The following is a 25668-nucleotide window of genomic DNA, read 5'->3' on the forward strand; positions in this document are numbered from 1 at the left end:
TTGCGCTCCTTCATATGTTGTTAAAGCACCACTTGTTTCTGGGGTGTTTTGGGGTACGGGCTGATGGAGAGTGCCCCTCCCCGCTGTCTTCTCTCAGCCACGGCCTCTGAGCCTGTGTGTGTGTGTGTGTGTGTGTATGTATGCATGCATGCACATTTGTGCCTAAGAACTCTGAAAGGGTGAATGGGATGGAGGGAATGTTCAATGGCCATTGAGACATTTACTTCTTGAGTGTGTTATGGTTATGTTAAGCGCTCTGTATAGCCTGTGTATGTCAATCATATATCCTAATATTTCAGGTTTAGTCTGGGGATGATGATTGATTGGAAGGTTAGTCCAGTTTAGTTTTCCTGGGATGTGATCACGTTGCCTTGTCAGTTCTCTTTAACTTGCGTGTGAAAGGTGTGCGGTTTCAGATTCTGCTCAAAACAATTAGCATCAAACTGTTCACGTACAGGATGGTGCACAAAATGTTAGCATATTCTTGTGTTACTTACTCATTGTTGTTGCTATTGTTGATGATGACGTTTCTTTTTTAGGAATATAAATGAAAATACATACATGAATAATCAAAGTAAAAAATAAAAATAAAAAAAAGTATTTGGACTACGATTATGATGAGCACTGCTATTTTTTCTTTTTTTTCTTCATAATTTAGTTTTTGTTGCATTACTGCCATGTGAAGTGCGTTTGTTATTTCTTTCTTAAGAAAACATTGAATGTATTCCCAAAAAAGTCAAAAAAATGTGATACAGGATTTTTTTGCTCCACAAAATGTCTAAAAATGGAATCTAAAAAAAAACTAAAAATCTAAGATTGAAGAGGTCGGCGAGTTCTTTACTCTTTCTTTTTTTACACAAAAAAGGAAGAACTCGGGAAGGCTACAGTTGAACACACTGCCTCTGCAATCCTGTTCGTACAAAAACAATATTACTATGAAAAAATCAAGAACAGACTCTTTACTATTCCTTACTGGAGTTTTGGTTGTTTACAAAACACACGGATTTCTGTGGGTGCAGTTTTTTGGGGGTTAGGGTGGATAGTGGGTAAGGGCAGGGTTTTGCAAGTGCGCTTCTGCAAAATGGACATTCAATGGCCTACGTTGTTTTGTCGGGCAGGAAGAAGGACATCACAATGTGACCCTTTAGTGGAAGTGGTTTTTTTGTAACTGACTGATCATCAAGGAGTGCAGGTGAAAAATCTAAGATTGTCTTTTTTTTTTTACTGCCTGTATTTGAACTCAAGGACTAAGTGTTTCTGTTCGTGGAGTAGAACGCTTAATCAAAAAGCAGAAACAGCAGAGGAGTTTTTGGTACTTAGAACATGCATAAAGGAAACAACAATATCATCGCTTTAATACATAAGTCTCCTGGAGTAAAAATATGGAGTACATTTTTTTTGCTCCTTGAACATGTAAACGAAACAAAGATGGACAAACCCATGAGGAGTGGTTGAGAATAAAGGAAATGTAAGAAGATTTTGTAAAACCGTACATACAAATAACATTGACCTCAATCTACCATTGTATTCAATTGGACCGTGTGCAGGCAGAATTCTTTTTCCTTTTTTGTTTAAAAGGGGTCTCAGGGTGTGCAGTGGGGGTATTTTAACCCTGCGATGAGGGGAAATGAAAGGATACTAGTACTGATCTCTGGGGGACACCCATCAGCCCCCGTCAACACTTACTGTTGACGAGGGCTGCCCCGACCACTCTCACTATGCACTTTGGTTCATTCAAACTGTGAGGTGCCATCACATTTGAGAGAGGAGCACAGAAATATTGTAGTACAAAGGGAGGGTTTAAAATTAAAAAAAATGTAACTTTGACTGAGTTAATACCGTCTCACTGAAAACAAGATTTTCGAAACGAAAGACAGGAACACGCCTTCTTCCTCCTGTACATAACCATATTTTTGTATTAGGCCTAACTTTAAAAAAGATCACTTGGACAAAACTGCAAGGCTTGATATACAAACTAACAGAAGAAGGAAATTCATGAGACATTGATTTACAGAGTGAATAATCCTGTGGTAAATTAATTACCTGGAAATTCCCCAAACTTTGCCAGTAGCCCTGTATGTCTTCAGGGATGGGGAAAGAAAAGACTTAACATGGTTGGAGCTGGGGACTGCAGGGACTCCCAAGACTGAATGATGATCGCTGCTACAGAGCCCAGCCCAGAGTGTTTGACCAACTGGCACCAACCAATGGAGAAGGCAGGGGAGAGACAGTCAGGCGGATGTACCAGGGGACCTGCTTCCCAGATGCCCCCCCCACCCAACCTTCTGTCACCTAGCCACTGCCTGGAGATCGATCACGAGCTGACTGCAAGAAGACAACCATCATATGGGTAAGAGTGTATTTCTATCTATTTAATGTTTATAGTGAATCTATGGACTGTGTAATGTTGGGAACTGTCTTTATGGAAATTCTGTTTTCAGTATTGTTTCATTTGGAGATCTTCATTCCTCTCTTCTGTCTCTTGCTCTCTCCCTATCTCCCATCATTCTCACTGGCTCTCATTCCACAGGGTCCTCACTGTTCTTAGCTGCCCTCTGGTGGAGAGGAGATGGAGAAGCTCCTCAGCCCTTTCTTCTACCACTACTCCTCTCTGCACCCCTGGTGGTGAAAGAGCAGGAACCACATCAGCTGCAGTAGCAGAGGACCTGGAACAGTGGAGAAACTGACCACACACACACAGAGCTTTACACACATGTCCATGCAGCATTCTCAAATACTCTCTTTTCAAGAACCACATTCTTGAAGACCACATTCTCACACACACACGCACACACACAAAAGCAGAAAGGCTCAATACCATACACTTGAGTTCTGACTGCTATGTAAATAATATAAAAGTTTTTTCTTTTTTCTGTTCAACATGCCTTAACTGTGGAGATCCGCCTTTGTATGGCAAACTCTAAAACATATATTAACAGTAAGAGTGAAAGCCAGTTGGAGAACCAGATAAGGACTATAGCATTTGAATAAGGGGGGTGGAGTCAATGTTCTACTTACTGGGACAGCGTCTTATTGGCGAACAATACTGTTGTATGTTACGTTATTTCTGTCCAGCATCTATGGCAACAAAGTAGAACGGAAGGCAATCCCTGACAACGATGATTAAGACTGATGGTTTGCCTTTTTTCAAAGCAAGAGTGACTGTTCTGTTATCCAGTTTTAAATGCCCAGACATGTAGCTGAAGATGCAGGCTGAGGAATCTGAAGCCTGTGTATTATGGAGCTGAGCTGACCAGGAAGAGTGTGTTAAATAAATCCATATGTTCCTTTACAGTTCTACACGGTGCCCCACTACATATTACTGTGTACCCCATCACTGTAGTCATTTTTTGACAAAGGGTTTTTACCCAATGATTTTGACAGTTTGAGACTTGATTTGAAAGAAGTGTTTGATCATATTGAGGACCTTTAAAATGAAGGATACACAGTGCCCTCTGTAGTTATTGGGACGTTGAAGCATTTTTTTCTTATTTTGGCTCTGCACTCCACAAGTTTTGATTTTAAATCAAACAATTATGAGGTTAAAGCATAGGTTCTCTGCTTTTATTTGAGGGTATTTGTGTACATATTGGTTCCACCATTTAGAAATGACAACACTCTAGTCACCCCCATTTCAAGGGACCAAAAGTATTGGGACAAATTCACCTATGTGTAGTGAAAAGTGAAACATTTTGTCCCATATTCATAGCACGCGATGGCTACATCAGCAATGTGACTACAAACTTGTTGGATGCATTTGCTGTTTGTTTTGGTTGTTTCAGATTAAGTTGTGCCCAATAGAAATGAATGGTAAATGTGTTGTCATTTGGAATCACTTTTATTGTAAATAAGAATAGAATATGTTTCTAAACACTTATACATGAATGTGGATGCTACCATTATTACAGATAATCCTGAATGAGTCATGAATAATGATGAGTGAGATCATACCCCCAAGACACGCTCACCATTACAATAACAGGAGGTTAGCATTTTTGGGAGGTACGACATTTGTCCGTTTAACTTTCTCACTCATCATTATTCACGATTCATTCAGAATTATTGGTATTCATGTTAGCATCCACATTCATGAAGTGTTTATAAACATTCTTATTAACAATAAAAGTGATTTCTAAAATGACCCAACACATTTACCATGAATTTCTTTTGGGCACAAAATAATCTGAAACACAACCAAAACAAACAGCAAATGCATCCAACTAATTTGTTTAGTCACAAGCTTGATGTAGCCATTGTGTGCTATGAATATGGGACCAAATATTTCACTTTTTACTACTTTAATACACACGTAAGTGAATTTGTCCCAATTATTTTGGTCCCCTTAAATGGGGGGGACAATGTATAAAAAGTGTTGTCATTTGTAAATGGTGAAACCAATATGTACACAAATACCCTCAAATAAAATCTGAGAATGTATAGTTTAACCTTGTAGTAATTGTTCGATTTCAAATCCAAAACTTTTGGAGTATAGAGTCATAAGAACAAAAAATGCTTCACTGTTCCAATAATTAGAGGGCACTGTATCTCTTCTTGGTGGTCCTCTGAGTAGATTATCTTTACTGACCATTGTACAGATGATGTCCTCGTATATTAGAAGCATCTTACTGACGTTATTGAATGGCTGTGTATGTTACTTGTATGTCTGCCATCTATGCAGTTGATGATGGTTTTGTCTGTCTCTTTAATAGAAACCAGGTTTTCAATGGAGAAACTCAATTCTTACACTGTCAGTCAGGTTGAATGGATTAATTGTTTTGTAAGTGTTTTCCTATTTAGAATCCGCTTCGGTTGGTCAGACAAACGAATATTAACTTTGGGAGATGAGACCCTCTACTTTAAATGAAAAAAAATATATATATGAGATATAGTTTGGATCAGTTGATCTATTAGTTAATGCAACTGGAGGATTATCTAAAATGTCACTGAAGTATTTTATGAATACTGTGGATTTTGACTTCAATCTTTCAACTCCATCAGTGTGGGATAAGAATGCCGTTCATAAGCTGGTTTGCAGTGAACTGTTAATATGTAGCCATCTCTAAATGATTATTCTCTGAGTTATATTTGGGTGTTTCATGTTTTAAAGTTAGCATGGTCTTTGTTGGCATAATTGTTTTGTCACCTGTAGGAGAACATTGGTTCTGTTCTGTCTTTCTGTTAATCATTGAAGTTCAAAGTTATTGATGTTTTGGCACTGTGATGACCCTGGGTGAGATTGCCATGCCTTTGATGTATGAATTCCATAAAAATGTATGATTCATCAACAAACAGATTTTGATCAAATTATATCCTTTTTCTTTTTCACCCAAATGGTCGGCTCAGTTCCATCGCTTAAACTTTTTGAATATTTTAGAGATAAGTAACATAAAAACAAATGCATTCAGAAAAATAACCTAAAGTGTAAATAGTTTGGGTTTTGTTGGTTTGAAGAGAACAAAAAATTATTAAATAAAATGCATTTAACAATGGATTTGACTGACTGTTTCTGCTATGTTCCTATTCTTACTATCAATTGTCATTAATTTTACTCAAACAGACAAACTCATGAAATGGAACATACCTAACTATACTGAACAAAAATATAAAAGCAACATGTAACGATTCCAAAGATTTGACTGAGTTACAGTTCATATTGTGGCAGCCCAGGGGAGTCAGAGGTGAAACTCACAAAATAAGATGGCGGGAGACCATTTTGAGGTGCTCAAACAAAAGTTGTTCTTTAAGGTTGGGGGGAACGGGGAGGAATACGACTGAAAGGCCTCTCGGGTAACGGGTGGGTCACTTGGTGTCCTGTGGCAGCTCCTCGGACCGCCTAGGGTAATGAACAACAAAAGAGAGAGCGATGATTCCGGTCTTTCAATACTTGTTCTCAACTTGCGCCGGGTAGTGTGCTGCCCGGGAATGGGTCCTCTTCCTTTCAGGGGCAAATAAAGGGAAGTGAGAGAGACAGGTGAGTCAAACATTGCCTAGTATCTTCTTTGGTGTCTGATCGAGGTGCTTATCATACTCACTCCGGTTCTTCTGAAGTCTAGGCGTACCCTCTGCCTGTCTGCCCGAGTGACTACACCTCTACTTATACTCATTTGGTGGGACCAATTCCAGGTGTCAATTGGTTGCAGCACCTGGACTGAGTAGTATTTGTGTTGAATCAACAGCCCCAGTTGGTGCCTGTCCATGGTGCTGCCTCACCTTGGCTCTCTAGCCCTCTGGAGCTGACCAAGGCCCTGCTCCTTTCTTTGTAGCTCCCTGCTGGCCCCCGGGTTGCCACAATATACGCTGTAAGAGCTTTCGTACCCAAACCACTGCACTGTAAGAATTGTCAAGGGTTTGGCCATGTTTCAAGTGTGTGCAGACAGACACATGCTGAAGAACAGGAGGCTGACGGTGGGGATCATAACTGGTGTGGATCATGATCCTGAGTTCCTGGAGTACCCTGTAAGGGTGAAGGAGATTGAGGTGGTAAAAGTTAGAGCGGTCAAACAAAGGCTATTAATAGAATTGAGAAAACAAGTGATGCTAGTGAAGATATGGTAGTGGATGCACCACAGCCTGTAGTAAATGTTTGCTGCCAGTCGAAAGATTTGATTTTGTGGCGTTCATTGCCACAGTTATAAAGTGTATGGTACAAGTCTCAAATACTTCTAAGAAACTGGCATTATTGTGGCTGTGGCAGAAAAGTTTTTGGGACTGGTGCCGGAGGACCCGTTCTCCCTGGTTCCCCTAGAGCCTGTGTAGGGATCAGATTGGTTAAATTTTTTTACAGAAAAGTTGTTTATTGAATACATTTTTTGGTAGTTTGTTCCGTTTTTTGGGAATCCTGTTTCCATCCGGCACAGTGGATGGTGGGATGCACATTAAATTGTGCAATCGCCAATATACCATAGAAGACGAATAACAACATGAACAACACCATGAACAACAACATGAACATCCTAGTTTGGAGGAGGGGGGCATTCAATACCCCGTACAGCTGGTGGCGGTAATGCACCATTAACATTGGATGCCAACCGCCGTTAAACCCCATCGAAGAAGAAGGAGGAGGGCGGGCTATGGATAGCCTGAAGTCTCGCGATAGCTCCCCTCAAGGCAGCCACCCGTGTTTACAAATTCGCAGCATGACTTGATTTCTTGACTGCTGCTAGAAACTCCAGTGTACGGCTACGTTGTAACCAGACTTCTAGTCATTCGAAGAACAGTGATTACTTTGCTGAGGAGGCTGGTAAAACCTAATAGAGAAATCGTGAGGCAGACCAAATTGGTAACTTGCTAGCTAACTGTCCATCAGTAGTTAACTCATGTTTTGTAGTTAGTTTGCTAGATAGCTTGTCAGAAGATACCGACCCTACCGTTACGCTTGTTTACACTAAGCTGCCCTGGGATCGGAAGGCAATCATGGTTACATTTAGACACTGGAGTAGGAGTGAGATATTAGTCGGAAAACGTACCCCCAATGCAGGGATGGGATATGCCACTGTACAGTACTCCAAATGTTACCTTTGTCCACACTGCGCCATCGAGAAGATTAAAAATACTCTCAGTTTTAATGGAAAAATGCCCTTTTTTGTCCCCGTGCAAGCTAGCAGTGGCCACATCATGGCACATTGCTTGAACAACAAATGAGCTGATTGTCTGCCATTCCAAAATTGCTGCGGTGGCTACTGCTAGCTAGCATGAGGATGAAAAAGACAGTATTTCAACCTTCTCGAAGTATCAGTGTGGATAAAGGTAAAAGTTGGAGTACAGTGGTATATCCCATCCCTGCATCTAGGTACGTTTTCTGACACATGTTGCGCTGACGCCATAGTGTCTTAAGGTAACCATGATTGCCTCCCGAGCACAGTGTAAACAAGCGTAATAGTAGGGTTGGTATCTTCTGGAAAGTTATCTAACTAATTGCTGAACTAGCCATAATTTAATCAGCCCATCATTGAATATCGTTTTAACAACACTGCTAGGTGTAATTTTGTTGATTTTTGTGATGGTGTGCTTTATCATTGGTGCTATTGCTACCATGATGTGTTTTATTTTATGTGTTTTGTCTTATTCTCATTCAATTTCTCCTCCAATCTTTCTACTCTCCACTGTCCTGTGGGTGCTGTGATGAACCCACTCTCCCCCAGACTGAGACATCCACACTGCAGGAAGAAGCACTACCCCAATAGCACCAACCACACCAACGTCTGACGCAGGCAGACCACCAGGGAGCCAGGGGAAAGAAGATTTGAGAGGAGGCACAGAGGGATAGAAGGAAAAAATAGAGTTATTGAGATAAAGAGATGTCTGATCCAGTAGCGAGTGGTGAAAGTGGGGTTGTGGCAGGCGTTGGGCAGGAGGCAGAGGCCGATAGTGAGCCTCCTCAGTCAACCCCACATCTACCCCAGGGGTATAGCCTGCAGATGGGGGAGAATCTGGAAGAAGAGACCCCTTCAGCGGCTAAACAGCCCAGGCTGAGTGGAGAGGGGCTGAGTCTGGACCCCTATGATACATATAGAGGACCCATAGAACAGGCCAGAGGGGGTCAATAAGTCTTGGCTGTACTGATCCAAGATGGAGGTAAATTGTATTGTATTTTAGCTGACAAACTTATCCAGAGCGACTTACAGGAGCTATTAGGGTTAAGTGTCTTGCTCAAGGGCACAATAACATGTTTTTTTTTACGTAGTTGTCATTGAACCAGTGACCTTTAGGTTACTGGCCCAACACTCTTAACCGCTAGCCGCCATAATGGTGAATGGAATCATTAGTGTTCAGTGGTATCCTACATTTCTGTCCATAATGATGAATGGAATCGTTAGCGTTGGACTAGTAACTTAGTAGTATTTAACCTGTGACTATGGGAGTCTCTTACAGGGGCCACCCAGCCAGGTGAGATTGAAGGAAGAGCCGAAGAAGGAGCGTGCCATCAGAATGGAGACTGGGGTCCTTGTGAGGATCATGGCACGACAGAGGGAGTGGAGGAGGAACAGGAGCACAGCGGCTCAGCTGAAACCCCTAGCGAAGGACTAAAGTATGTGAAGTATTTTAGGATTATTCTAGATAAATACTGTAGAAGCTAATTGATATATTCCGATATTTGAAAATACATTTCAGGTGTTTTTTGGATGCCCACACCTTGTAAAATATCCGCCCGTTGCTTATGGTTTTTCCATGTCTTTGTATTTTTTATTTCTAATGTACTTCGCTCTACTCCTATCCTCCATCCCTGCAGCCTAGGCCTCGACTTCAGCCAGATCCCTCAGATGCTGACTGGTTCCTGGGCTGAGTACTCCACCCCCCCTGAGAACTACCTCAACTACCTCTTTGAATTCTATAAAACAGAGTATCTCTCTGAGTTGCATTGCCTTCAGGAAGTATTCACAACCCCTTGACTTTTTCCAAATTTAGTTGGATTAAATTGAGATGTTGTGTCACTGGCCTACACATAATACCCCATAATGTGAAAGTGGAATTTTGTTTTTTATAAATGAATAAAAATGAAAAGCTGAAATGTCTTAAGTCAATAAGTATTCAACCCCTTTGTTATGGCAAGCCTAAATAAGTTCAGGAGTAAATATGTGGACTCACTCTGTGTGCAATAATAGTGTTTAACATAATTTTTTTATGACTACCTCTGTACCCCACACATACAATTATCTGTAAGGTCCCTCAGTAGAGCAGTGAATTTCTAACACATATTCTACCACAAAGTCCAGGGTGGTTTTCCAATGCCTTGCAAAGAAGGGTACTTATTGGTAGATGGGTACAAATAAATAAAAAAAGCAGACATCGAATATCCCTTTGAACATGGTGAAGTTATCAATTACACTTTGGACGGTGTATCAATACACCCAGTCACTACAAAGATACAGGAGTCCTTCCTAACTCAGTTGCTGCAGAGGAAGGAAACTGCTCAGGGATTTCACCATTAGGCCAATGGTGACTTTAAAACAGTTACAGAGTTTAATGGCTGTCATAGGAGAGAACTGAGGATGGATCAACAACATTGTAGTTACTCCACAATACTAACCTAATTGAAAAAGGAAGCCTGTACAGAATAAAAGTATTCCAAAATATATATAATGTTTGTAATAAGGCACTGAAGTAAAACTGCACAAAATGTGGCAAAAACAAACTCTATGTCCTGAATACAAAGTGTTATGTTTGGAGTAAATCAAACAACACATCACTGAGTACCACTCTTCATATTTTCAAGCATGGTGGTGTCTGCATCATGTTATGGGTATATGGGTATGCTTGTCATCGGCAAGGACTAGGGAGTTTTTTTAGGATGGAAATAAATGGAATAGAGCTAAGCACAGGCAAAATCCTAGAGGAAAACCTGGTTGTCTGCTTTCCAACAGACACTGGGAGACAAATTCACCTTTCAGCAGGACAATGACCTAAACACAAGGCCAAATATACACTGGAGTTTCTTACCAAGATGACATTGAATGTTTCTGAGGGGCCTGGTTACAGTTTTGACTTAAATTGGCTTGAATATCTATGGCTGTCTTGACAGAGCTTGAATATGTTTTTTAAATAATTATGTGCAAATATTGTACAATCCAGGTGTGCGACGCTCTTAGACGAACCCAGAAAGACTCACAGCTGTAATCGCTGCCAAAGGTGATTTTGACATGTATAGACTCGGAGGTGTGAATACTTATGTAAATCTGATTTTTCAGTGTTTTATTTCCTATAAATTAGCAAAAATGTATATATTTTTTGCTTTAGCCATGTTTTAATTTAGGCTGTAACACAACAAAATGTGGAATAAATCAAGGGGTATGAATACATTCTGAAGGCACTGTAATTCTCCCAGGGCCCCAGACGGCTCGTGCTTCCTGACCAACAGTGCAGACAACGTGCTGCGTGTCTACAACCTCCCCCCTGAGATCTACAGCTACAACTGGGACCTGCTCACGGAGAGGGCGCCACTAACTCACTACATCACTGATCTTCACTCCTGGTTAGTGCTGAGCGATTAGTGCTTTTTGATGTCGGTCTGATTAAAATAAAAAAAATCACTATTCTCCATTTTTAGTTTTCAATCATTAAAAAAAAAAACATTAAATGCGTTATGAAATGATGATATTAAAATGAATAAGAGCTTTTTAATGGAAACATATTGAACAATCAATTGCCAAAACATTGAAAATATTCCATTGTCTCTGTCAGGTCCACATTGGGTAGACATCAATAGAAAAATCGTTAATTACTACGAAATAATACAATGTTTCAGTTGTGTATGTTCGTTTTTATTTGAGAACTTTGTTATTTTTCATTCCTTAGTCATCATCTCATCTCTGCTCAGGTAGTAGCAGCCAGCCAGCCTAACCATCTAACGTTGTCTCTGTGCTTCCCATACTGTACTGTCTTTAGTCATTCTATTTAGCTAGGCCAGCCTGCCTAAGTAGGCTGCAGAGCTGTCTGACAGTCATTTGACTAATTCTTCAAAGTAGATAAGGCATACTTTGAACTGTTTCTATCCTTCTTGTTGATGTGTTGTGTACATTCCTCGCTCATTGCGGTCTATTCGGTCTTTGTGTATCTAACCTAACGTAGCAGGCGTAAAAGTATATCTGTCTGTCTGAGACAGAAAAAATGGGTGCAATGGATTATGGTCATTGTAGTTAATTACCACGTTTCTGCACTGAACTAGCAACATAAGCTGTCCTATCCTGTATAGACCTAGATGGAGGACTTGACCCCTCTCTCTAATGGTCTCCCTGCCCTACAGAGTCCAGTGTTGAAGATGGCAGAGGGGGGTAACCATCTATGACTACTGCTGGTATCCCAAGATGAGCTCTCTGGATCCAGACTCCTGCTTGTGAGTTCAGCAGCCCTCCTCTACTACTACCACCACTCATATCAGAGATATGCCACTTAGCAGTCGCTTATAAAGAGATGTTTTATTGTCACATACTGTACATCGGATAGGTACAGGGAAATGTGTCGTTTTACAGGTACAGGGAAATGTGTCGTTTTACAGGTACAGGGAAATGTGTCGTTTTACAAGTACAGGGAAATGTGTCGTTTTACAGGTACAGGGAAATGTGTCGTTTTACAGGTACAGGGAAATGTGTCGTTTTACAGGTACAGGGAAATGTGTCGTTTTACAGGTACAGGGAAATGTGTCGTTTTACAGGATCAGCCATAGTAGTATAGCGCCCCTTGGAGCAAATTAGGGTTAAGTGCCTTGCTCAAGGGCACCGTGACAGATTTTTGCACCTTATCAGCTCATGGAATCAAACCAGTGACCTTTCAGTTACAGGCCCAACGCTCTAACCGCTAGGCTACCTGCCGCCCTATATCCTGTATCAAAGCAGTTTATAGTATGTGACCAAGTCTTTGAAGGGGCCCAAAAACTTGGACCCATTCCGAAATGGATCCGTGGCTTTCCCACCTGACTTGATATGCGTAATTTTTTTTTTTTTAAGAAACGGAGACCTGTTCTGAATGGACCCGAGGCCAGTCAGACATGTTACGAAGAGGCCCGTGCTGGTTTGGATACGAGAGACCAGTTCAGCTCCGAGAGAAGAAAGCGAGAGAGAAAGAAACGCTGCCAGCTCCATCAATAAACGAGTGATATTGGCTAAATGATCCACAGTTAACTGCCTATAAAAATGACCAGAAAAACGATTTGTTACATTTCGATGTGTAGCATATTCAAAACTGTATAGCCTATTGTTTTTATTTTTTATTTTTTTGTCAGAGATTTGAGCACTAAATGCATTAGGGCATTGCATGAGTATGAGCCCACTGTATGATGATAATATTTAAAAACATTATATAAAGGAAAAGAAGCTTAGCCCTAGAGAGATGGAGAGTAAGATGAAGATATGCCGGCGTCATGTTCCCAACACCGAAATGCATTTCTTTATACTTGTCAGGCTACTACTGCTATACAGATACTGGCGTACAGGAGGCTACTATGTACATTTTCCATCAGGAATTTTTTTTAGAAAGATAAGCATTATTATATTGTTAGATTAAAGGAGTAACTGACAGGCCTAAAACATTGTTCTTCACCTCAAGTTCAACCGTCGGAGTCCGTTGGTGTGCTGGTGCCCACTGACTTCATAGGCCTGCAGTAGCTAAGCCTAATAATAGCCATACCACACCAAACCTTCACAAGAGTTTCTTACTTTTGATATTCCCATTATAAAGTTAAGTCATTGTTTATAGGGAAAATATGAACATGTTCTTATATTGAGGCATTAAATTAAGTTTTGCATCTCACCGCCTTTGGTTTTTGCTTTTCATGGTTTAAGTGCGAGTAGCCGTATAGTAGTCCTACCGGTAATTCTATTATATTGCGGAAAACACAACATTATAGTTGGAACTTAATTTGGTCAAAGAAAATGTCTCAACAGAATGAAACAAAACACTTTTTAATTTTTTAAAGCACTGGTTTAAACCTTCACAAAAGTTTAAAACAGGCTAGGATAATGCAGCAATTAGGCCTACCAACAAAGGTGAGTGCCTACTGTAGGCCTACCCAACAAATGACGGCAATAGGCTAATGATATTTATTTTACAACAGGCCAACTTTTAACCTTCAACTAAACACGTAGCACAAAATTTAAAAGACAGTTCGATCTTAAATTAGCCAGTGAAAATGTCTCAACAAAATGGAATAAACAAACTTGCTTATTTAAAGAACTGGTTTGGTTTCTTAAATAGGCCTATAATGATAAAACAAATTATAATGAATACAAAAACAAATGCGTTTAAGTTGCATTAAACCTCAAAAACGATTTGCACACAGTCCATTTGGCCGCACCAACTTTTCTCTCATCTTTGTCCACTACAATATTAAAACTTGTCCCTGGGGACATTCCCCTTGTCGGCTTCTTTTCACTCTTTCTCCTCTAACTTTTGTTTTCACTTCAATGAAAAAGGCCTCCATCTTGTCAATCAACAGTAGACTGGGCCAAGGCTCCTTTCTCGCTCTGTCTCTCTCCTCAGCAGCAGGTGTACGTGAGGTGAGCTGCCAGAACCAGTTTCAGCTGGACATAAGCTATACATTTTATTGAGTTGCAATTGGCTGACACAGATAACAAGCTTGCACAGTTCTCATCCTCACACACATTAAATTAACAGAGTACCGGTCCAATCGGTAAATAAATTGTAATTGCACATACCTGAGATCTGTGGCAATTATCAGACCCGACTCCGATCCTAGACCAAAGTCAGAATTAGGGACCCGGACCCGCTACGGTCCCAGGTTGGATTTCGGAATTTCAGGTCTGTTGGACACGTGGAGACTTCTACCTTGCGGTAATTGAACCCACAACCTTGGTTGCTGACTTAACTAAGCCATGCTACATTGTATGCGCTGTACTGAGTTCCATATTAGACTGTTGACAGTGAAAATGGAGTCGTTGTTTTGCACCTAGTTGCTAATCCGTAAAATCATCATTATTTCTCTCTCTATTTGAGGAGTCTTGGCCTTTTCCCCTTGAACCCCAGTGCTGTCTGTCTGTTTGTTTGTCCGAGACCTGTGGTGCTCTGGGTGATGACTCACCCTTTAACAGAACGAACAGAAGAACTAACAACTCCAGACGCTTTTTAAAGGGCCTCATGATTTCCAGACTTTTGGTTTTCTCCTGGCTCGCTCTCTCTCTGTGTGTGTGTGTGTGTGTGTCTTTGCGTGTTTTTTTTCTAGCCGTACAAAAGCGCGGAAATTATTAAGACGTCTGTGCTGTGGGAAGCTGAGATCAATGGCGCCCAGCCGTTACTGTGGAGAATGCCGTTGTTACGGGCAACGCTGGTAGGGCCTACTAACGAGGCCTCCTTAACAACAGCACCCCCCTCCTCCCATGGTTCCTCTCTGATCAGTGCCCAGCGTGGGCCGTGGTCCACCCCACAGAGCGAGGGAAATAACATCTCTAGATGAAAGGGAATGAGAAAATATAAAAAGTGTGTGTGTGTGTAAGAGAGAGAGGTGCACACCATAGTCAATACAGGAGGATCAAACCATAAACCACATGTAAATATCTCTCCATGGCAAGAAAAGAGGGGGAATAAGAAAAAAGAAAGGGAGTTTAAGAGGGAGAGAGAGACAGGAGTCAAACAGGGTGGAGGATGAGAGCATAAACAACCCGAGGAGATGATTTATCTGAGGGATGAACCACTTGAGAGCTGGGCCCTGAGAGGAGCCATGGATGAGGGGGCTAGTCGGAGCTGACACCCCATGTCAACTATGTTATCCTTCATCTGTGTTCGTGTTCAGGTGGCACAATGTTGTTTTGGACCTGTTCACCTGGTGTTAAGGGTTACAGAGTGGAGTCAGGTGGAATGATGTGGCCTTAGCGTTTCTTAAACATCAGTTCAGGGCGTCAAACGAACCATGGACATATACACTGAGTGTACAAAACATTAAGAACACCTTCCTAATATTGAGTTGCACCCCTTTTTGCCCTCAGAACAGCCTCAATTCGTCGGGGCATGAACTCTACAAGGTGTTAAGCATTCCACAGGGATGCTGGCCCATGTTGACTCTAATACTTCCCACACTTGTGTCAAGTTGGATGGATGTCCTTTGGGTGGTGGACCATTCTTGATACACACGGGAAAAGGTTGTGTGGAAAAAAAACTGCAGCATTGCACTTCTTGACACACTCAAACCGGTGCGCCTGGCACCTACTACCATACCCCATTCAAAGGTACTTTAATATTTTGTCTTGCCCATTCACCCTCTGAATGGCACACTTACACAATCCATGTCTCAATTGTCTCAAGGCTTAAAAGTCCTTATTTAACCTGTCTCCTCCCCTTCATCTACACTGATTGAAGTGGATTTAACAGGTGACATCAATAAGGGATTATAGCTTTCACCTGGATTCACCTGGTCAGTCTATGTCATGGAAAGAGCAGGTGTTCCTAATGTTTTGTACACTCTATGTTCACTCTTTCTCTCCCTGTCTTTCCTTTTCTCTCTCTCTCTCCCTCTCTCTGCCAACAGCCATGTGCTGTACTGTCCTGTAGAGAGTGTAGAATAGTTGCTGGTGTTCCTCCTTTGTATTGCTTTCTGGGCCGGCGTCCAGGCTAGCTGTGGTGTACCATTATAATGGGGTGATTCCCAACAGCCAGAACAAAGACACAGTGCCATAACAGCACTGAGCCGCCCAGGTTAATTTCCTCTTGGCTAATTGAGCTTCAGTTCAGACAGTGATGTTTCGGCGTTTGGTTTGTTAGGTTCGCTGTTTGGCTGTGGACCCCCGCAATTATGTAAGTTGAAAAGCCATAGCCATGCGGCATGTCTGTTGATGAATCGTTTTTGTCCATTATAAACCCAAATGCGACAACAAACTGCTATTGTTTTTGAATAGATAGAGGGGAGGAATGATATTAAAAGTGAAATGCGTAGTGAAGTCCTGAAATGGCCTCAGTGGGGTGTTTCACTGATGAGGCCAGATGAATCTGGCACAAAGCAGTGTCAGTGTGTGTCAGTTATTTTTCAACGGAGATGAAATGAGTGTGTGTCCATTACTGCTCTTCCAGTTGTCACCACCACTCTCCATCCTTCTCTCTCCTTTCTACATCCTTCCCTTTCCTCACTGTCTTTCCATTCCTTTCTCCTTCCATCGTTCCCTTCCTTCTCTAACCATATTCCATCCTTCTTCCCTCTGTCCCTCCGTCTCTCACCACCGCTGTCTCTCTCTCCACCAGTATAGCCGGCAGCAGTCGTGAGAACCCGGTCCATATCTGGGATGCGTTCAACGGGGACCTGCGAGCCAGCTTCAGACCCTACAACCATCTGGATGAGCTGACCACAGCCCACTCCCTCTGCTTCTCCCCAGACGGATCACAGCTCTACTGCGGCTTCGACAAGACTGTCGGTGTTTTACACAGACAGGCCTGGACAGGACTGTGAGGAGAGGCCCACTATAGGTGTGGAGTAGAGTCCAGGAGCAACAGAAACGATACTGGGTACATCTTTATTTGGAGAGATCCCTTACAGAGGGTTTATAGAAGTGCTATTAAATCTCAACTAACTATCCCCTAACCCGATTCTATAGATGCTGAGTGTGTTCCCTCTCCTCTCCAGTGAAGAAGCAGGGTCAGAGTGGCATCATCTCCTGCATGGCGTTCAGCCCGTGCCAGTCTGTGTACGCCTGTGGCTCGTACTCCCGCACCGCAGGCCTCTACTCCTGCCAGGACGGCTCTCTGCTGGCCCTGCTGCCACCCAGGCACCACGGGGGCATCACACACCTCGCCTTCTCACCCGACGGACACTACCTGTACACTGGCGGGCGCAAGGTAGGGCAACACAAAGAGAGACACGGGCCTCAAAAAGTTGTCCGCTCACAGAGAGAGATTGGGGAAGAGGAACACAGTGTCACATTGGAGAACGTGGTGGTTCTCCACATGTAAACACATGCCCACATTCATGATCAGTGTTATTGTTGCTCTTGTATGTGTCGAGGTGTTTTGAATGATGATTGTGTGTGTGTGTGTGTGTGTGTGTGTGTGTGTGTAGGACCCAGAGATTCTGTGCTGGGATCTGAGAGACCCGGGCAAGGTTCTGTTCTCTCTGAAGAGAAAGTAGCCACCAACCAACGTATCAACTTTGACCTGGATGCGTAAGTCTAAACCTGTTCCTTCTAGACTGACTATGTGCTAGACTGGGGCGTCCCAAAAGCACAAGGTTTCTTCACTCCACTCTTTTCATTTGATGGTGATTGCTGCCCCTGTGTCTCTGTAAGTCTGCCCGGTACCTGTTGAGTGGCGATACAGGGGGGGTGGTGTCAGTGTGGGACACCCTCACAGCTCCCCCCGATGGGAATGAGGAGGTACTGCAGCCTCACCTCCAGTTCCAGGCTCATGGGGACTGCACCAACGGCATCAGGTATACCAGATGGTTGTTGATGGGCCTCCCATATGATTTATTTGGTTGTCTTCTGACTTTGCAGAAGTGTATTTTAGTCATATTTGCCACTTTCTGATATTTAACTACATTTCTTTCTCTTTCATCCCCCTCTCCCTCCCATTCGCTCTCTCTCTCCTCCAATGTCCACCCCTTCATGCCGTTGCTGGTGCCAACCAGCGGGCAGCGCCAGTTCCTCGACCCGGGGGACAGTAGCGACGGAGACTCCTCCGACTCGGGTTCAGAGGGTGATGTTATGATATCACCAACCCCAGAGGTCATACAGGACAACGCCCTGACTCTGTGGTGGGTCGGACCACTCAGCCCAGCCAGCGAGGAGGGGCAGGAGGAACCAGCACCTATGGTGGTGATTGATTGATGGTGGAGTAGCCCAAGTCAAACCCATCTCCTCAGGACTGAACCAAATGTAACTTCAAACTGCCACTGAGTAAAGTTTACTACAATATTGGGAGTACTTTTTCTGTTGAGTATGCAAACCAGTGTGTTGAGTCCCTTGGATTCAGCGAACAACAGTTTCCTCTGTCTCGAAGCCAAGGTACAAACTATGGTGAATGCTAACGTGTTATTAGGAATTTTTGGTAACATGCTACTAAGCTAACTGAGTTCTTCCCCATTTCAAACTACATGTAATTGTAAAACCACAGCCAGACCAGGCCCACTGTTTTGGAGGAGCACAGTGTACATTGTGTTGTCTATTTTCCACTCATGTTTCTCCATGGGAGTGTTCCGTTGTTTACCTTGTGTTAGTCTGTATAGCCTGGTCCCAGATATGTCGGTGTTGTTTTATGGTCATTATTTAGCATTTCAATCAAACAGATCTGGGATCAGGCTATTGTCTACAGTCCTGCCCAGAATAACCCAATACCAGCTAGTTTAAGTGCAATTCAGAGCTTTGATTTGTGAATATTATTTTTATTGTTCTAAGTGCCAAGGTGTCGCTATACGTGCGTCAGTAAATGTATATTTTTCTATAGCCATGATGAATATTTAGTTTCTGAATGTATTAAAATCGGTAAGCAGTTGGCATAATTGCTGTAACCACAAACAAATGGATACTGCAATCGTCTTTTTATAGTGAATGCAAAGTCCGTGAGAGATGACACATCAACATTGTTCCTTTTGTTTTAATTTCCCAGCGATTCAACATGACACTCAGTAGAGGATTTACTGCGCACGGCCGGTGTTCCTTTACAGTCCTGTGATTTCTTGTGGCAGTGTGGATAGAATTATCAACAATATGTGTATATGTAGAATGCCTGCTATGCTGCTTTTGTGTTGTAGCACAACTTAAGTTTGTATAAGTTAATTTTATAGATATAGTATATATATATTTTTTTAAGTTATCCATTGCATGTTGCTGTCTAGTTCGTCTGCAAGTTTAGGAAGAGGCCACTAGAGGGCAAACGAACTCTTACGGGTGGATTTGCTGTCTGTCCAAGAATTGGATTGAATAAGGTTCTGTTCACTCAACCAGTCTCATTATGGTTCCTTTTCTTCTGCCAGTACTATGCTGAATTAATGTCTTCAAATGTTTTTTATTTATTTTTCTTCATAGTTATTTAATATAATCTCTTTTGGCAAAGTGAGAAGACTATATAGATTTTACATTTCTGAAAAAGATCTTAGTCAAATGCCTTTCGAGCATACCCTCATTACAAATGCGCACAGTAAAACCTCGGGTATAAGTAGAGCTAAGTGCCAAGTTGAAGAGCGGCACTTTTTTGTTGTGAGCGTTGCTAAGCGACCATTTTAGAATAAGGGAAGAGCCTAGCGAGAGAAGTGGGGTGCGAGACAGAGAAAGAGAGTGTGAAACAGAAATGGTGAGCGGGCGTTAGTGCAGAAAGAGGGGAGTGAATCTGTGGTCTTCAGTGTCGAACAGTGGGTATTTCAGTAGCAGTCAAACAGTGAATAGGGAGGGTATGTTCATCTATCCAGCCAAAGGTAGTGAATAAGAAGGGGGTAGGCTTCTATCCAGTCTAAGGGGTCTGTGCTCTTGTTAGTGGGGTAGGAGCATGTCTGACATGGGGCCTCTACAGAGGATGCTGAACCGGACCACCCTCTCCACACAGAGGCTCCTCCACACACACATCCTGGGTGAGACTCAGCAATGCAACACTCAAACCATGCTTTATGTACGCAACGCTCAACTAACAATACAGTGTAAAATGGGCTACTTCAGTCCAAGATGAGAGGTGTTGTTCCTCTTGCTTTCTTGATTTCTTCTCTCACTTTCTCTCTTTCACTTCTCGGCAGCCTCCATAAAAACAGTGCAAACAATGAGGGACATGTTCTACCTTCATGACACTTTTGTTAGTGTATTTGCTTGAGTGCAGTCAGTTTATTTGCAAATACACAGAGGCTTTGGTTCTAATTTTGAGAAATCTGTTCTCGCACTCTGCCTCTCCCACTCTGCCTGCCTCCACAGTCTATAGTCAGAAACACTTGTCGTCCAAGTGGGGAATATCAGGCAAGTAGCAACGTAAAGTGAAATGGCATTTTGACGTTGAGAAAGACATTTGAAAACAATTATTCAAATGGCCGCCCTCTGTTGGAGCAGCTAATCCTAGGTAGAAAGTACTCAGAGAACACACACATCACACACACATACACTTCAGTTTGACACAGGGTAATTCCACATGGAGAAAGAGGTTGACGCATATCTGGAGGCGGAATTGTAAATGTCTAGCTACACTTGTATGGTGTTTCTCTCATTGCTCTGCTCCTCTCTTTTAAGGAACATGTTTTCAGGGCAATGGAGGGAATAGATTTCCTGTCACTGAGGGCTTGTGACATTGATGTCATATTTAAAAGTAATTTTCCGCAGATTGAGAATATCCAAGTTTGATTCAATGGCAGGGGTGGGATATATGGTCCTGGAGGGGTTGTAATGTTAACAGGCTTGGTGTGTTAATGCTGGGCTGGAACAACACCCTGCACTAACAGTGGCCCTGCCAGACCGGAGTTGTCGGACCTTGTTCTATGGGAGTACTGAGACTGCTGTTGGTTTTTGGTCCTAACAGGTCTGGGAGAGTATTTTCTCCCTCCTTCCACCTCTACCTCCACAAGCACCAGCCAGGACCCAGGGCCATCCTCGTTCTCCCCCCACTCCGAGCAGCCAGAGGTGGGGGCCACACAGGGGGAGTCCCCCTGGATGGCAGTATTTCTGCAGAGGGCAGAGGAGGATAAAGAGAAGTCACTGAAACAACAGGAAGAGGTGAAAAGCACACTAAGAAGACAAACCATAGTTGAAAAATAAATGTCTCAATGGTCAAGTCATCTTTGCACAGCACATTTCATAGCTCCTCAATGGCATTTTTCATCTACCTAAATGTTCTCTCCTCTCTCTTTCTTCCATGTCCAAGGCTTTAGATATGATTGATGTACACATTTCCTCTTGCTTACACTGGAGATGAGGGTAAATGGCACGTGTTAGCTCTATATCCTGCTATACACTGTGAGAATCCAGGAAAACATGACACACACAAGGTTTCTCTCTCATCAGCACTACTCTGATCTCACCTCATTCAATCCAGATGTGTTGGATATCCCTGTGAAACACCCACCTTGATTAACATACCGTATAGATGTAAGGTATCACTATAACCCACACATTAAACTACATCATACACTAACTCAGACCAGGATCCTACTGCACCAGATTTGAATTTCCAATATGTTCTCATACATAAAGAATAAGTAATTCAGCGCGCTTCGCTTCATCTCCCCCTCCCTCTCTCCCTCTCTCTGCCTCAGTCTCTCCCCCTCTCTCCCCCTCCCTCTCTACCCATATCCCCAAATTCCCCCTCCCTCTCTGCCCATCTCTCTCTCCCCAAATTCCCCCTCCCTCTCTCCGCTCCCCGCTCTCTCTATTCCCTCTGGCAATATATAGTTATGATAAACAGGGCCTTTTGAAGTGGCTGTGGAGTCTCCTGTATGCAGGTGAGGTCTGGCAGATAGGACGTATGGCTGGAAGTTTAGAGGCCCTAGCTGGAGTAATGGATTCTATAATTGCACTTTAGGGAAAGGTACAGCAGCCAACCCTAAGATCACACTCTTCCTCACCAGCCCTGAGGCGTACTACCACAAACCACTGAGCACAGTGCCAATTCTGACCACCATCAGTCTCTCTTTATTTCCCTCTCTCTCCATCCATCCCTTCTTCCTTTCATCTTTCTTTCCCTCCCTCACTCCATTCCTCCTTACCTTCCTTTTGACCACCATCGCTTTATATTTTCCTCCCTTCTTCTCTCCCTTATTCCCTCCCAAGTGTCTGCAGGTGTGCTTCAAAGAGGCCTTATTGGCAAGGGAGAGGCTGGAGGCCGAGGAGAGGCAGGGGGAGCGGGTAGAGCAGCAGGCCCAGTTTGAGGAGCGCTGTGTGGGGCTGCGACAGGAGATCGAGAGGGAGATGAGGCTGGCGGTGGAGGAGACCTGCGGAAGGATGAGGGCTGAGATACAGAGAGAGGTGGAAGAGGAGAGACGGAGAGAAGTAGAGGCCATGGAGGCAAAAGTACAGGTGGGCGATATCAAAAAGTGTGAGGGTGTGTGGACGTGTTTAACTATTCTTGTGGGGACCAGAAGTCAACACAAGAATAGTAAACAAACAAAAATTGGACCAACTGGGGACATTTTGTTAGTCCCCACGAGGTCAAATGCTATTTCTAGGGGGTTAAGGTTAGAATTACATTAAGGGTTAGAATTACATTAAGGGTTAGGAGCTAGGGTTAAGGTTAGGGAAAATAGGATTTTGAATGGGACTGAATTGTGTGTCCCCACAAGGTTAGCTGTCCAGACTCTGTGTGTGTGTTTGTACTACAGCTTGTAATATTTCACTCCTCTCTCTCAATTCAATTCAATTCAATTCAAGGGGCTTTATCGGCATGGGAAACATATGTTAACATTGCCAAAGCAAGTGAAGTAGATAATATACAAAAGTGAAATAAGAAACAATAAAAATGAACAGTAAACATTACACTCACAGAAATTCCAAAAGAATAAAGACATTATAAATGTCGTATTATGTCTATATACAGTGTTGTAATGATGTGCAAATAGTGAAAGTAAAAAGGGAAAATAAATAAACATAAATATGGGTTGTATTTACAATGGTGTTTGTTCTTCACTGGTTGCCCTTTTCTTGTGGTAACAAGTCACAAATAGTGCTGCTGTGATTCCACACTGGTATTTCACCCAGGAGATATGAGAGTTTATCAAAATTGGGTTTGTTTTCAAATTCTTTGTGGATCTGTGTAATCTGAGGGAAATATGTTTCTCTAATATGGTCATACATTTGGCAGGAGGTTAGGAAGTGCAGCTCAGTTTCCACCTCATTTTGTGGGCAGTGTGCACATAGGCCGCCATAGGCAGACCTGGCTCTCAAGAGAAGACAGGCTTTCTCAATAGCAAGGCTATGCTCACTGAGTCAAAGCTTTCCTTAAGTTTTGTTCAGTCACAGTGGTCAGGTATTCTGCCACTGTGTACTCTCTGTTTAGGGCCAAATAGCATTCTAGTTTACTCAGTTTTTTTTGTTAATTCTTTCCAATGTGTCAAGTAATTATCTTTTTGTTTTCTCGTGATTTGGTTGGGTCTAATTGTGCTGCTGTCCTGGGCCTCTGTGGGGTCTGTTTGTGTTTGTGACTCTTCTCCAGGTTCATATCTCTGTAGGAGATGGCTTTGTTATGGAAGGTTTGGGAATCGCTTCCTTTTAGGTGGTTGTAGAATTTAACAGCTCTTTTCTGGATTTTGATAATTAGCGGGTATCGGCCTAATTCTGCTCTGCATGCATTGTTTGGTGTTTTACTTTGTACACGGAGGATATTATTGCAGAATTCTGCATGCAGTCTCTCTCTCTCTCTCTCTCTCTCTCTCTCTCTCTCTCTCTCTCTCTCTCAGGAGAATGTGAAGAGGCTTGTTCGGGAAACAGAGGTGTGTGTGCGACAGCAGTGTGAAAGAGAGGCACAGAAGGACCTACAGATTCTCCAGGACAGACATACCGTGGAACTCGCTCTCATGCAAAGCCGGCAAGAATGTCTACACATACACACACACAATGTGCATGGGACTCACTGACGCTGAGCCATTCCTCCTCCTCCATCCCTATCTCTCCATCTCTCTGCATTCCCTGTATGCATTCCTCTCCCTCCTGCATACCTGCCTACATGACTACTTCTCTGTCATTCTCCATAGTGTGTATGCCCTTGCGTGCCCTCTCTTCACACATTGTGTATGTGTGTCAATGGAGGCTGCGGAGGGGAGGACGGCTCATAATAATGGCTGGAACGGAACAAATGGAATGGCTTCAAACAGATGGAAACCTTGTGTTTGATGTTGATACCTTTCCACTCATTCCGCTCCAGTCATTACCATGAGCCGTCCTCCCCAATTAAGGTACCACCAACCTCCTGTGATGTCTGTTATTGTGTGTTTCTCATGCCTTGGTAATATGAATGTGTGTGCATGCGTGCCGTTGTGTATCTTGCCTTGCGGTGTTTGTCTGCGTCATGTTTTGCAATGTGTGTATGTGTGTCCATGTTTTTGGCAATGTATCTCTCGCTCTCTGTCTCTCTCTATTCCTCTCTCTCTCGCTCTCTCTCTGTGTACTCCCTCTCATGTGTTTGGCCTTGTCTCCTTCCCTCCCTGTCTGTCTCTGTGTGTGGTGTTAGGTACAGGCAGCTGGAGCAGGGTCTGGCCAGAGTCACAGGGGAGAGGATGAGATATGAGACAGAGTTTAAGGTCAGCACACTTAATGAGGTCATCATGAATAAATGAACACCAGTAAACTACCACCCACATCCATAATGGGCCACATGAGCTAGCTGCAGTCCTCTTTCTCTCTCTCTCTCTCTCTCTCTCTCTCTCTCTCTCTCTCTCTCTCACACACACTCTCCCCTCTCTCCATCCATAACATGCACATGTGAGCTCCAGCCCTCCTTCCCTCTCTCTCTGAGCCAGAGCAGAAGCCTTGTGTTCCATGCCAGCTCATCCCCTGACTTTTGTTTTGTGTTAAACATTTTGTCTCTTTGCCCTTTAATTGTGACCACGTCCACTATGTTCATTTTGGGTTGAATTTGTGAATTTCAAGCCATCCATTCTCTCATTAGATCTCCCTAGTTTTTCTCAGTTTGACCTTCTCATATAAAATATAAAACCATAGATTTGAACACCTACCGTCTCTTTTTCACCATCTCTCTCTCTCTCTCCCGCTATCTTTCACTCTCGCGCTCTCTCCTACTCGCTCTCTCTATCCTCCATCTCTTTCTACCTCTTTCCATCTCCCGTTCTCTCTCTCTCTCTGTCAGAGGTTACAGTGTAGTTACAGACAGTTTGTGGATCTGACCGAGTCCTCCCTCCACTCTGACTACCTGTTGAAGCTCCGTCGCCTGGGCAGAGAACCTGGCTATACAGACGTGGCGGTCCAGACGGATGATGTCATCAACACACAAGACTTTACCTGATGATGCACAGACATCTACTTGCTACTACAGCTACAACATTGCTGTTGCCTGTGTGCACAGATCTAGGATCAGATTATTCTTCCCAATCCTGATCTTAACTATTATGGGGAAGACTTCAACACTGACATTAGATCAATGTTTAGGAGCAACTTCATCCAACTCCTTACCAGTTGAACTCACAGATGCCTCTCTGGTCTGTCATCATCAGGAATGTGTCCATATAGGGTATGAAGGTTATATCACTATGTATTCAGCAATAAACTGATACCATTTTAATATGCTGTCTTATCTTATCATCTTAGTTTAATCTGCACGGAGAAT

General features: G+C 42.9%; 1 protein-coding gene, 1 long non-coding RNA gene and 1 pseudogene across 2 annotated transcripts; all 3 read left to right on the forward strand.

Annotated features, from left to right (window-relative positions):
- The first annotated feature begins 7110 nt into the window (after positions 1–7110).
- Positions 7111–9457, forward strand: LOC120030541. The gene is made up of 4 exons (XR_005473651.1): positions 7111–7279; positions 8142–8574; positions 8862–9028; positions 9230–9457. It is a non-coding gene; the product is annotated as an uncharacterized LOC120030541 (long non-coding RNA).
- Positions 9458–11755: 2298 nt separating this feature from the next.
- LOC120030275 lies at positions 11756–18949 on the forward strand (annotated as a pseudogene).
- A 959-nt stretch (positions 18950–19908) lies between these two features.
- Positions 19909–24144, forward strand: si:dkey-111f13.5. Its single transcript, XM_038975612.1, has 3 exons — positions 19909–19990; positions 21850–22409; positions 23786–24144. The coding sequence occupies exons 1-3, from the start codon at positions 19909–19911 to the stop codon at positions 23960–23962; spliced, it is 819 nt and encodes a 272-aa protein (XP_038831540.1). The 3' UTR covers positions 23963–24144.
- The last annotated feature ends 1524 nt before the right edge of the window (positions 24145–25668 follow it).

Source organism: Salvelinus namaycush, chromosome 36 (assembly GCF_016432855.1).
Source record: "Salvelinus namaycush isolate Seneca chromosome 36, SaNama_1.0, whole genome shotgun sequence".
NCBI lineage: Eukaryota > Metazoa > Chordata > Actinopteri > Salmoniformes > Salmonidae > Salvelinus > Salvelinus namaycush.

Excerpts from the sequence above, each read along its gene's own strand:
- si:dkey-111f13.5 (XM_038975612.1), top strand. The coding sequence starts at position 19,909 with ATGTCTGACATGGGGCCTCTACAGAGGATGCTGAACCGGACCACCCTC. Across the intron at positions 19,991-21,849 it reads CCTCCACACACACATCCTGG|ATAGGACGTATGGCTGGAAG; the intron begins GTGAGACTCAGC and ends GAGGTCTGGCAG. Across the intron at positions 22,410-23,785 it reads CCATGGAGGCAAAAGTACAG|GAGAATGTGAAGAGGCTTGT; the intron begins GTGGGCGATATC and ends TCTCTCTCTCAG.